At 41.0% G+C, this 14,134-nt stretch overlaps 1 protein-coding gene across 5 annotated transcripts in view; it reads left to right on the forward strand.

Moving 5' to 3' along the window:
• Positions 1–27: 27 nt before the first annotated feature.
• Positions 28–14,134, forward strand: part of LOC122997510 (girdin-like) — a 74,297-nt gene continuing 60,190 nt past the window's right edge. For all 5 annotated transcript variants that reach the window (XM_044373685.1, XM_044373688.1, XM_044373690.1 and 2 more), the window contains exons 1-3: positions 28–137; positions 271–371; positions 11,728–11,836. In XM_044373685.1, coding sequence (XP_044229620.1) covers positions 75–137; positions 271–371; positions 11,728–11,836 — 273 coding nt within the window. In that variant the 5' untranslated portion in view covers positions 28–74. The remainder of the gene's footprint in view (positions 138–270; positions 372–11,727; positions 11,837–14,134) is intronic.

Below are 14,134 nucleotides of genomic sequence, written 5' to 3' on the forward strand. Positions count from 1 at the left end.
TATTTCTCCCAAGGAGTGCACATTTTTCTTCTCCATATTTGCTGAAATAAACGGCGCCAGTTGCTCTGGAAAATATGGAAAGCGAGGTTTTCACCCCTTTACTGGAGCAGTTTATGCTCACGCCTCTGGTCTGCTGGGTAAGCTCCCCTAATTAACTATTCAAATGCGTCTTAAGCTCACTAATTAAACACCTCTGCCCTTTGTAAGCATTTCTTTTAAACGTTTATTGATTATCTTAACACCTATTTGCATTGTCCCATTTATTTCCAGGTAAAGACAGTCGGGCAGCCGACTGTGACCGATGGCACCACATTATCGGAATATATTGAATTAGTGGATGGGATTTACCTGAACGAGATCATGCTTGAGATGTAAGTAACTTGACACAGATTGAGAAATTTTCCAGAGCAATCCATCTATCTTCTGCATTGGCAGCCATGGTGCCACTTTCAACACTTAAATGGATACATGTGCAATCTGTTTGCTCAATGTACTGGGACTAGTGGTGTGGAGGAGGGCTCGCAAATGATACCCACCCTGGGGCTTTTAAAGGGGTCATCCACTCATGAGCAAATTAAGCAATCCTTCAAGAACCTGAACCTCTGTCCAGCACTTGAAATTGTCTGCTGAAGTGAATGTAGGCTACACACAATGGGATCTTGTATTGGGGGTAATAATGGGTCACACAGTCAGAAGTCTTTGCAGACAGTTATTGTTAGGATCCCTTGGAGCTGCGCTGGTTATCTGCAAGTATCCAGGGTACAAGGAGGGCAGCAAGCAGCTCCAAAACCTCCAGTAGCTCTGTTTTTTTTCAGTCACCCTACACTGTCATCTGCAGAGGACTGGAAGACACCCCGCCCCTGGAAGCTGCAGAGCTCACGTTTCCTGCTGTGCTGTAGATTAAACTAGAAATAGAAGCCTTAAGCCTGGAGAAACGCAGGTAGTAGCATTGCAGAATACGGCAGCTAATGTAGCAGGCCAGCACGGACACACGTTTGTCTGTTTTTAATTAGATGTTTTGGCAGATCTCTTGATGGAGAGAAAGGGGAGGATGCTGGAGTATGCTGCTGTATTAGTTGTCAATTCTGTCTACTCTGTCACCTCCTAATGTGTGTTTGTGTGTATATGTAGCATGATACAGGACAGCTTTCCATTCCTTTGTCTGCGCTCCAGACTGCTACTTCCCGCATGCAGGCCAGTTTTTCATATTTTTCCGTTAATGCCAAACTCCACACTGTCAGCATTTACTCCTCGTGTTTGCCTATCGAAGGATTGGTCAACTGAGCCTGCTCCCGGTGGAACTGATTTCCTCTTACTAAGAGATTATATTGTGTTGCAGTTTCATTGGACAACTTATCGTATCACCTCGCTTCAGTATCTCTTATATCTGTAGGTCAGATTAGTAGGATTGTATGCTTAAGGCGAAGTTGGTCTTTTGCACAAGTCTCTCTCTGTATCTATATCTGTACAGTTTTCTTTAGCATCCAGTGTGAATTGTTTTTAGAAGGGATAAGCTGTAGCTGTGTAGCACGAGGAGCTGATTAAACCAAACTGGCTATTTCCTGTCTCTGGATGGTGTCTCGTTTTTCCTGTCCTCTTCCACTGTCCTCGACCTCCTGCTGCTCAGCTGTATCACTCTGCTAAACCGCCTACCTTCAGTTTTCACCTCTCTTTCCCTTGTTTGTTGTCCCACCTACTTCTCCTCCTCCAGGCTCCGTCTACACACTAACAGGTATCCTTCAGAACAGAAAGGTGTTTAGGGAGTCCATCACAAGTTCAGTTAGATCAGGGCATCTTTCCTCCTCCACATCCAGCCTCTTCAAAATGGTGAACTATTCAGCAGTATTTTTAGAGTAATTTCCCATATGGGACATTGTATAATGGAGAGCAACCGGAAGGATATATGGGGGGAGGGTTGGAGGAGTGAGTGAGACAGCAAAGAATTCACCAAAATGGTAAAAACCCTTTAACATGACAGGAAAAGGAAAGAGCAAGAGGGTGTCACGCCAAATTCAAGTTCAAGCCCTGGTTTCCCGAACCACATGACAACGCCACAGCTCCTCTGAGATGTATGTCAGGTCCTCAGTAGGATTTCTGTCTGCAAATAAATAGAATGAGCTGGACGGGAATTTTCTGTGGTTGGTTGAGTGCTGCTGTAGAGAACAGCCAGCGTTGAGCTGAAATGAACTGTGACTGGCTTAGTGATCGCCTGACAGGATGTCGGGGATTGCCAGTCACAGCCAGCTCCCTGTGTTTATGTATGTATGTGTGTGTGTATGTGTGTGTGCGCCCTTACATTCAGGACTTCTGTGTCTGTGTGGGAGTATGTATCTGTGGGTGTTTTTTTGCGTGTGAGTGTGAGCGCCTGCATTTGGTTTTGGAGTCCGGCAGCTGTTGGTAGTCGTCTTGACCAGTCACCCTCCCACACAGAAGGCCTACAGTAATGATCAGATGTTGTGTTGGTGAGTCTGCTCTTTGTCTGCCTCTCCCACTTTACTAGCATTATGTGGTCACCTCCAGTAGACTCAGTGAACTGAAATAGGCTGTATCACAAGCAAAAGTGCATATTTACAGCTCATGCGTCTAAACTTTGCAGCAGCTGCAGGGCGTTTTTAGGTTGATGGCACTCATCAAAGACATATCTTTTTTTTCCTCGTCCTATTCATGTGCAGTGTTTTTTTTTTTTTTTTTTTACTTAACATGGGATAATTCAGTGTTAAGAGAGAAATGTCGTTGAAACACGGTACATGATGGTTTGTTCACATTTATGTTGACTGGAATGACTGCTCGGGTGTTTTGGTAACCCCTCCTTCCCTGTCTCCATCTTTCTGTTTGTCTTTTTCTCTCATTAAAAGTAACTTAGAAACCACAGGTGAGTTTCCAGACTTCTTTGAAAAACTGCAGGCGATAATTAACAGGGATTGCATTCATTCCAACACACACACACACACACTCTCGCTTACACATTTTGTTTCCTCCTCACCCCCTCTGTTCTGACAGCTTTAAATATAGTGAGTGTTAGCTGGCATTGCGCTGCTTGCGATTGATCCAGTCATGCTAAAAAGGGCTCCGCTGGTGCTCGCCTCCAGCTAGTAGCTGCTGTTTACACACAAAAAAAAAAACCCCGCTGGAGTTTACTACACTGTTGATAACACAGAAAATGTTTTTGGCAGCCAAGAAACACACTTACCTCCCATGATGGATGCTAAAACTTTAAAGATACACACACATTAATAAACGTTAAAATATTTTACTCTTATTATCTCGTGACTACTTACTTACGTATTTCTATGAAACTTGTGCTTTCAACATTTTAACTGGCGATTTCAGCTGTTGTATAATCTGTAGTGTTGCTTTGTGAGTGTCTGTCTCGCGCTAAGCAAGAGACATGGCAGACAGGTTGGCAGCAGTTGTCATTGGGACAGCATGGGAGAGAAGTGTAGAGGGACCTCGGGATTATCTAACGGTTTGCTGACACCCAGATGGCACCATGTCCCCTCCCCCCACTGCCCTCTTGTGACTGACATTACCTAGCCAATTAGATTGCCTCCTCAGTGCTGTCAAACCAATTAGTTTTCCCGCTCAGCAAGTGGCGGCCAATTAAATTTTTGCCAGAGTGACAACTGTCCAGTTGAATTCCCTGCTTTCCTGCCAATTTTGTAGACCCGTGCTGGCTCATCGGCCTTTTTGGTCAACCAGTCTGTCTGTCCTCTACCGGCTGTTGGGACGAAGTTATGTGATTGAGATAGACACTTGCAGCAATAAAAAAAGGAGATTTAATGTGTCATAGTTGATCAGTCTTGCAAATCAGTCACACATTTGTTGTGTTGACTGGTGCAGCGGGTTATGTCGTCTTTTTTAAGAATGTCTTGCATTGCATAATTGTGTGACCCAACTTTAACCCTGAAAGTTAGTCGAATAAATGATTTTTTTTTTCTTTTTTTTGTGCGTAGAGAGGTAAAAGGTGTGGATTATGAAAAGAATGCTGTTCGGCATGTTCCTCAGGTTGATATTTCTTTTGGCTTGAATATTCAGACAGATCCATGCATGTCTGTCCTGTAAATCTGTCTGAATGGCTGCACTCATGGGGATGAGAGTATAAATAACGTGAAGGCAGCCATCTCCTTCCAGCATTTTTATCTGCATAGTTCTTCCTTGCCAGTGGTTGTCTATCATAGTAAACCTATGAGTCACTGAATATGGATCTATTAATGCTGAATGCAGATTTGAAACCCTGCACAGCCCTATTTTCTCTCAAGGCTGCATTACAGTAAATCCAATGTGCAGGCTCGCATACGCAGAATATAGTCCTCACTACGCCTGTCATCACTTCCTTTCATAACAGCATTAGCTTTTCGACACCTCATGCATACACAAACACACTCAGAACTTGACCAATGAGCTTTGTAGAAGAGTTTTAGTTTGGAGAGGGGGCAACAATGAATGACATCTGTGTGGACTCATGTGGTCTTCTGTTGAAGATTATTTATTCTTACTTATTCTACTGTAGACTGTCAGATGCATCACTTGATTATCTGGTAATAGTTATGCTAACATATGGTGGCTACATTATGTATATGCTATGCTTTTTTATGGCTTTGTTGCTCTAGTAGAATATTTTGAGGTTAGACAACCATCTGGCAACATTTTATTGTTACAGACAGAATCTAGGAAAGGCTGCATGCAAAGAGACATATGAGTCAGCTCTTCCCTGGTTGTTTATCTCAACATGACATCCATCTTTCTCTGCTGTTTTTGAATGAGGACTCTTGGCTGTTTGTGAGGCTTAAGTTATAACAGAAATGGAGGCAGCAATGTAGAAATGAGAAAATTTAAGACTAGAGCTACAGTGATTGATCAAAAAACTATTTTGATAATTGAATTATTGTTTTAGTAATTTTATTATGCATGAAATTGCCAAACATTAAGCTGGTTTCAGTTTCTCATATGTGATTATTCAGTGCTTTTCTTTGTCAAACATGATAATAAACTGAGTATCTTTGAGTTTTGGACTGTTAGTTGAATAAAACAATGCATATGAAGACGTCAACTTGGACTCTGGGAAATTATAATAGGCAGTTTTCACTATTTTCTGACATATTAAAGACAAAATAGCTTATCGATTAGTTGAAAATAATTGCCAGATTAATCAATAATGAAAATCATTAGTTGCAGCCCTAATTAAGACCTATTTGCATGCAGCATCCTTGAGGAACGAAATTCATGTTAATGGGTCCTGTTTGACCTAATCAAGTATAAGACACAGATGATCGTAGTATATGGAGTTCAGAAAATATTTTTAAAATGCCAATTTAAATTAAATGGTCCTTTGCTCTCCTCCTTCTTTGTCTTATTCATCTGACATCCTAAGCCTACTTCTCTTTTCTCACCTGGTTTTTGTGTCATCCCTCATTTGTTCTATACTTCTCAGTTCTTTTCAGTCTGTCATCCCTCTTATTTAATCATGTCTCAACACCTACTGTTACCTCTTGCTCTTTCCATCTTTCTCCCGTCCCTCCTGCTGGTTTTTCTCTCTCTCTTCTTCACTTCTGTGTCTCCTGCTCTGTCCATGCCTCACCTCTCCTGCCCTACCTCCCCTTTCTCTTCTCTGTTTTCTTTGAGCAGCACGTTGAAGCCTTTGTTGGCGTTCTCCTGGGCTAGTTACAGCAGACATAGTTGAGATTCCAGCTGGACTAGAGAAAAGAAGCAGGCAGATCTGCTGCTGGGATTGTCAGTCTGTTCAGTTCCCCCACTGCTACTGCCTGATTGTGGTGTCCACAGCCCTCTGCATCAAAGTGTAGAATCGGACATAAATCTGGCCACTCTCATAATCATCTTTGTGTCATGCCATCCTCTCTGATTCTGTCTGGGGGTGTGTATCAAGTTAGACAGGAAACAGCAGCTGTGACCTTGAGAGGACAAAACTTTAACAAGCCTGTGTTAATGTGAGGCACACAAGACCCCAGAACCAAGGACACTTTAAACCCCACAGGGACCATTTTAGTACTTTAGACACAGGTTTGCCATTCGTTTCACAGCAAAATCGATCTTTAATACCAGTGATTTATACAGTGGTCGACATTTAAGGTAATGGATTCTTGAGATTAGTTGGAATTTCTGGGCTGCGCCAGCTTGTGTCAGCAGATAGCATAGATACTATTTAACTGGTCAATTGTGCTGCATTTCATTTGTGTACGCACTGCCCACAACAACTGAACATTTTGTTTTCGGATGTAATGATACTTGTACCATTTATGTAAGGGTATGTCAAATGGAGATGAATACTGTAAATTCTTAAATATTATTTACCTCAACTAAAGAGAGAACTGGGTCTTTATTTGAGACTGATATATTGTTAGAGACAGATGTTTATTTTCAGTTTCCCATTTCCCCTGCGTTATATTTGACTTTTGTCTCATCTGTTCCTTTTTCCTGTGTTAATTTGCTGCTGTGCTCATTTGCTGTTTAATGCAAACTCAACACTTCCTTGGTTCGTTTCATGTTACAGGCCCTTCAGCGGCTCAGGGGGCAGAATCCCTTCTGTTCCCTGGAAGACCTTTGCTGTGAAACATCTGCAGGAAGTATTGAGTTTCATTAATAGCAGCTTAACATAGAGAATTAACAGCAAAGCAGAATTAATCAGTGACCAAGTACAGTATTTCTGTGAAGAGGAGAAACTCAGAGCAGAGTTTATGGCATGAATATGTTGACATATTGAAGGAATTGTAGACCATCCAGGATTTACTTTGAGAGCCATTATAATACATGACATTTTGCCTTGTTTTTTGAGCCATTGAATTTTGTTTCAATGCTTTATGGTCTTAAGTGCTTGTCCAGTAAAAAGTAATACATCTAATGGCATCCAGCTTGGCAGCAGTGAGTTTAGCTGCAGTACCTATGGATACAATGGCAGAGGAGAGGAATGGGAAGAGGCCCAGTGGAAACAGAAAGACAAAGACGAGAGAGAAATGAGTCCATGAAAATCCAAGACAAGGAAATGGGGTGCTGAGAACCACATACAAATAGTCAGATCCTCACTGGTCTGTTTGTATACTACAGTTCCCATGGGAAAAGGGTCTGGAATGAGAGAAGAGGATGCAGTTATTTTCAAATATCTTAGCAGTACAAACTGATACTGATACTTACATGGTATATTTGTATATTATATGCTAAGATTGGTTGAGAATATGAATTTTACCAACTTAATTCAGTTGTTACTAGTTTGAGATGAACTGCATTTGTAAAAGCAGTGGTTAGCTTGCTTGTTTGTGCTTATTGTACTTAAAAGCTTCCACTTGGAAAGGCGGTCAGTGTGTTTACATGAACTCCAGTATTTGGATTATAACAAGATTAAGGGAAAATTCCAATTATTGCTACTGTCGTGTAAACACTTAAACACGGTTATCTTGATTGCAATGAGGTTGTACTTGGAGTACGCATGATTTGATTTTCAGAGCCAGATTACCCTTGAACTATGTCATACGTACTACTGACATGTAGTCACTGTTTTTCACAGAGTAATATGTTTTTATTCTGTGAAATCCAACATAAATATCCCATAGATCTATTTACATATATGAGTACATTTTCCCAGTATTATTTCCTATTGGCTTGTCAGCTTCCACACAGCCTACAAGTCAGTAGGAAACTTCCCAAACAAAAAAATGTCAATTTTATTCATTATTGGGTAAGTTGTGTTTCTACAAGGCAAGTTAATGGTTTATTACTTTGATCTGGGTAAAGGAGTTTGATGCTGTATTGTGGACACACTGGTCAAAATTTTCACATTTTGTCAATCTTGATTGCATGTTCCAGTGTGTTATGAGTGGATGTGGGCATTACAGAAACATACCCAATGAATTATCCTGAACTGAACTGTTATCCTTAGCATGGCTGCTAATCAGCTCATCCCCCAGATTCCTCTTTGCTGTTGGCTATCCCAGTGTGTGTGTGTGTGTGTGTGTGTGTGTGTGTGTCCCTCTCAAATACACATTAGACACAAACACACACTCCTGTGCTATGTTTGGACTGTACAGCTCATAGGCTCTATCCCAAACACGTGGCCAAATGTAGCCTGCATTTTTTTCTTTGTGTGTGTGCATTTACACTGCTTTCTGTGTGTGTGTGTATGGCATGTGCCTGGCTGCCCATGCTGACTGTAATGTAGCCTGTCATATATAGGTTAACACTACTCCCTAACCTACCCAGCCAATCAAAGCCAGGAGATGAGAGGAGAAAGCCCAGTGTCCCCAGGCTCTACTCTCTGCCTATCGACAGCACCGATAGTCCGGCTTATTGATTGGCCGTCTGGCTGACTTGCTGACTAGTTGTCTGTCTTGCTGGCTGTTCAGCTGGCCTTCTGGCTGTCTATCCCTAATCTATTTGTCTATTTAAAGTCTCAGGTTTACTGTATCAGCAGGAACACGGAGGGAGGTAATATCTGGGATATTTGACCCCCATTAGGGTTCTAAGTCCTTGTATTTATTCACTTGCTGATCCCCAAGGGGGAAGGGAGGGGGTGGTCGGGCTGTCGCGTGCTTATGTGTGGCATCAGAGAGGGAGCCAAAGAAACGAGGGGTGGATTGTGTGCCGTTGCTATGGTCTTGTTGCTGTGGCCGCCATGTTCTTGGCTGCCTCACTGGTGGTGAAGGAATGTGTGAATGGGAAACCCTTTCCCTGCTGTCTATCTGTCTTTTTCAGTCTCTTTCTCTCTCACAACTCATTTGCCGCATCACCCTCCTCGCCCTGACAGGATTACAGCCTCCACTGTGCTTTTTAATTAAGGGGTTAAATAGACCTCCTACTATGGACCTTGAAAGGGCTGCATGTGTGTGTGGCGGGGGGAGACGGGGAGGTCACATGACTGTTCATTTAGACCAGTATTAAAAAGAACCCTGTGTCCTTCTGATTAGCATGAGTGTGTGTGTGTGTGTGTGTGTGTGTATCAGGGCGGAGGCTGATCAGAAGACTAATTAACACATCCACACTGCAGCCATTTGACTTGAAAGACAAGGCTTTTTCATTTGGAACCAGAAATTCTGCTCTTCTTCTCTGTGTGACATAACAAGTATTGTGCCTTTTTATTAAAAGTTGTATTTAGGGTGCTATAGCAATAAATACACACTATAATTAGCATATGTTAAGATAAAAACACCTTTCCAGGAGATGCTTGGCAGAACTGTTTTTTATTGTTTTTTTTGTCATCAACACATAAGTTAAGAGTAAATTCATAGTTGGGTTCTAATAGTTTTTGTGGAACTGTTGTAGGTATAATTAGCCTTAATAGAAACACAGCAGCAGCATGGTATAGTGATGAGGAAGATGCCACCCCCCACCCCTGTGACTGCAAGCATCCACCAAGCTTAATGTCCTTGAGGAAGTCAAAGAATCCTTCACCGTCAACCTCCCCTCTCAAACACAGCAAAGCAAATAATACACATAAGAAAATCTTTATTATACACTGTGTTTGTGGTATTTCAGGATTAACCTTTATTACAGACATGGCGGTGCAATTCTGAAGCACGAGAGCACAGATGCAAACATGCATGACTAAACATGTGCTGCACACTACAAGCATGCATATATTCACAAGCAGGCAGGACTCTCCTCCCCCATACTAAGTGGATGTTGACCCCCCATATATAGGTCATGGGATGTACATGCTTTGAAGTCTTAAGTACATATTGTGAAAAATAGAGCTGCTCTCTAACAGTGTTGATGTAAGACTGGAGTCTCAACCACATGATTAGTGTTGTTTTCCTAGACAGTCCCATGGCAAATGTATCATAAATTAATTGCAGGGATAATGTTTTTTGGGAGGCTGGGAGGATTTTTATTATTTTTCCTTGGGGTTGATGTATGGTAAGGTCTGAAATACATTACGAATTGTTTTTACAAATAAATTTACCATAGCATGTATAAAAGACAGTTTCCATTCTGTAAAAATTATTTATGCATTGTTCATCAAGAGTGTTATTTTTTTTTACTGTGGAGCTGCCATCAAGATCCAGTCTAGAATAACCATGTTATATAAGAGTCAACAAGGAGTTATGTCGGTTTGGAAGAAGTGTGAATGACAAAAACCCACTGCATTTTACAAATATTTGAAACCTGCAAATTATGACAGCAAGTGGCCCCTCTACTACATGGGGAATCCACATCAGCTCTAGTGTTGCTGTTTTGTCAACACCTCGGATCTGTGAAGTAGGGAGTCTGTGAAATATAATTTCCCTTTGGGGGTCAGATGATATCACATTAATGCAACATGTCTTTAGCTCATTAACCTTTAGCTTGTCAAATTTACAAAAAATGACATTCAACAAGCTTTTAATTAGGGCTGCAACTAACGATTATTTTCACGATGGATTGATGTTTGGTCTATAAAATGTCAGAAAATGGTGAAAAATGCCAGTTATAATTTCTTACAGTTCATGGTGATGTCCTCAACAGTCCAAAACCAAAACATATTCAATTTACTGTCATGTATGACATCAAAACCTCACATTCAAGAAGTTACAACCAGCAAAAATTTAGCATTTTTGGTTTAAAAATTATTCAGTTGATCTGATGATCAATTCATTGACTAATTGTTGCAGCTCTACTTTCAATGAATACTACTCATGCTGTCAAAGGAAGGAGTTAAGAGGTCATGCTATGTTAACTTCACCACAGTTAAAACATGAGAAAGCAATTAGGTAATAAGCACATGGATGGCTGCCTACTACTGACCATGTGACTGACAGATAGTTGACATGTCTCCAAAGAGACAGAAATTCTCAGAAAACTCTTGTTTTTTGTATCGGGCAGTAACAACAATTATCTTGTCAGTAAATATGGTTTGAAAAGAGGTTTGAGATCAAATGCGGTTCGGTATTCTAAAGGTAATTTCCATAGATATGCGAATTGTAGTAAGGATTGGTTTAGATAACAGCGGTGAGGAGATAGAGTGAGTTTGTGGAATGTCTGAGGCTCACTAAAACATGTTGACACCCGTGATAACATCAGTCGTCATGCATGCTCCTTTTTAAAGTCCCTTGGGCGACTCTCGCTCAAATAAACACACAGCCTCTCCATTCTGCAAGCGCTAAGAAGACACCTCTTCTCTTTGATTCAGACAGATGGGAGGAAATGGGGAACACGGTTAAAGGTCACAGAATTACTGAAATCCACCACTGTGTGTTGGAGCTCTGATGAATGATAATTCCTCTAACTTTACTAATGAAATCAGTGTCATATCAAACATGAATCCTGCTCAGTCCCCTCAATCCTCAATCCCCCCTTTATCTATACAGTAGGTCTCTGGTAGAAATACACATCTGTGACAATCTAGTGTGTGGATTTAAGGATTTAAATGCCTCACAAAGATAGGATTTAACTCACCAAAGAATCTGATTTGAAGGCTGGACAAAACACTGTGTCTGAAACACTGGTGCCATCAGATTTATGGGGGCAGCCTTTTTAATGTGCTCTGTCTGCTAATGTGACTGTGGCTTCTTTAACATGGTTATGGCACTGACCCTACTCAAACAAGGGTCCATTGTCACTGTGCTGCTAACAGAGCAACATGGTGTCAAACTAAAACAGGCACATACATTTCACTGGTCTTCATCTTCCTGATTTCACGTTGTAAAATAGTTCTTTTGTGATTTATATCTTTGGTGAACAACAGTGTCAGACTTTTCATGATATGGTTTATTATTTGACGCTATCATGTTTATTTTTCTACAGAAATCCCAAGGCCACAGTGCAGAGGACCAATAAGAAAGTGAACAATGATCCCACACTGCGCATACAGAACCTTTCAATTCTCATCAGGCAGATTAAAGCCTACTACCAGGTAAGATTTCCTTAACAAGCTGCAAAGTCAGATATCTTGTTCCCCTTCTTGCTGCAAAAGTTGAGATTATCCAACAGTGTCCATTTTGAGATGAAGATTTTATGCAGTTCTCGTATGTAGGAGAAAGTGGCTCTACTGTGGGTAACTTGTGAATAACTTGTGTCAACAAATGAATAACTTGTGGTTTGGGAAGAAGCTAAGCGCCAAGTTAAGATGTACTTGTTCTCCTGTGCCTGAGTTGAGGTGGTCTTCATTCCACTTTAACCCCGTAGGTTAAAGTGGAAAAATACAATCAGACAGCAGTGTTTTCACTTGCATACATACAGAAGTGACTCCACACTAACACATATCACATAAAGACTTGGCAGTATTAACATAGATATATTTGCAGATGTGTATGTGTTTGACCGCATGTGATGTGGGACCATGACTCCAGTCCAGATGTCAGAGAGCATCCAGTAAATATACAGAGGCATCAAAAATGTGAAACACAGAGACCAGTGGCAGACATGCAGCCACTGATGTGGTTCTGCCTCTCCCCCATACTCTTATCAGTATTTGTTTTTCTTTTTTTTTTTGCTTCTTCTACTTTTCTCTTTTTTCCTCCAAAATTAGCTTCTTGGGCATTTTTCCCTCCAAATTATGATAATGAGCCTGACATATCAGCCTTATTTTATATTCAGTTTGTCTCCGGTGTCCCTGAAAGCACCCCAAACCACACAATGCAGCTCACAGCATTACATTCTTGCCTATGAGACAGACTTGGAAACTTTAGGTCAGAGAGATGTGTACTTGATAGAAGCATGCCGAGTCAGATGTAGTCAAGTCTTATCTCATGTTCAGCAGTGTTGTGTTTATTGCGTAGCACGCTATCAGATAATCAGGCCTCAGACTTGTCAATTTGCTTTCTCACCACGTTTAATCATTAGATGAGTTTCCTATTAATCTAACGGGCTGTAGAAAAAAAAATGGAGGAGGAAATGTGGGGGTGTTAAAGATGGGAAGGGGGGTATTGATATGTATGCATTGATATACAATTGGCGAGGCCGCTTTCAGAGATAGTCCAGGATGTAGTGAGCACAATTATTTCCCTTTGCAGTACATGCATATAGCACACTACGCTGTTGATTTGCCCATGTCACACAACTTGGACAAAGGTTTGCAGCCCATATTTGAGCCTGGTGCCAGATAGTCTATGTAATTCTAGTCTATTATCCTTCTCTGTCTGTATGACTGAGTGCAAATTAGTGCTTTTTCTTTTGTTCAGCAGTGCTCACAATTTCTCTCAAGTGAGAGATCAAATGTGAGAGGGGCTAGCAATAGCTGCTAGCAATAACTGCAGATTTGGACACAATCATAATATATCTATACAATATACTAAAGCTGAACATGACCTGATATCCTGAACTGTCTAACAGAATCAGGGAATCCTGGGAAAATAGCTAAATCTGGTCTTACCGAGCTTCACACCGTTGTCCTAATTTCTCTGCGTTTGGGCAAATTCATCGCTCAGACTGTGCGTTATCTTGACATTATCAGACCATATCATGTCACTCATCTTTACTCGCATGTCATTTTGAAATGTCCGCTAAGAATAACAACATGTGGTGGTTTCTGCTGGTATCCCACACAAATCACCAATATGATTTCTGTCACAGTTGTTCTGTTCTTTGGTTTTACTTGAAATGTTAAAATGAACTTTTTCCATTTTTTTTTCACTCTGCTGTCATAAAGTATTGCTTAAATGCACAGTGTCACTTCCTATACTGTGTAATTGCTGTGTCAGTTGTGAAATCTGTGAGCTTAACAAATTGAAACAATCCAGAGAAACATATGATTCACTACTTTTCTGCAGCAGTGTCTCGACCGTGTTTGTGATAACCAGGACTTGAGCGTGACCCAGCATGCTGTTGCGACAGAGCAGTGAGTTTAGGAATGTTATTATGGCCAAGCAGTCGCACTGACAGAGACACAGCTTTCCCACACTTCAGACTTAGGACTATGACCCGTATCCTCAGGGGCTGTGTAAAGGCACTTTCTTATCAAGCAAGTGGTAGCTTTTATATAAAGAAGTGTGAATGGAGACAATGAATTTAAAGGCCTAGTATAGCTTTTAGTTGGATCACATTATCTCTGTAACTTGACAGTGTTGGCATATAACCAAACAGGTATTAAGGTTTTTGTTTTTTTGATTCTTTATGCATCTGTTGGGTTTTTTATGTTGTGTGTTACATATTTTTTCATAGTTTAGCCCAGAAGTCAAGTGAAGAGTGTCACTGATTTGTTAATTGCTTTGTT

The sequence above is a fragment of the Thunnus albacares genome, chromosome 14 (assembly GCF_914725855.1).
Source record: "Thunnus albacares chromosome 14, fThuAlb1.1, whole genome shotgun sequence".
Lineage (NCBI taxonomy): Eukaryota > Metazoa > Chordata > Actinopteri > Scombriformes > Scombridae > Thunnus > Thunnus albacares.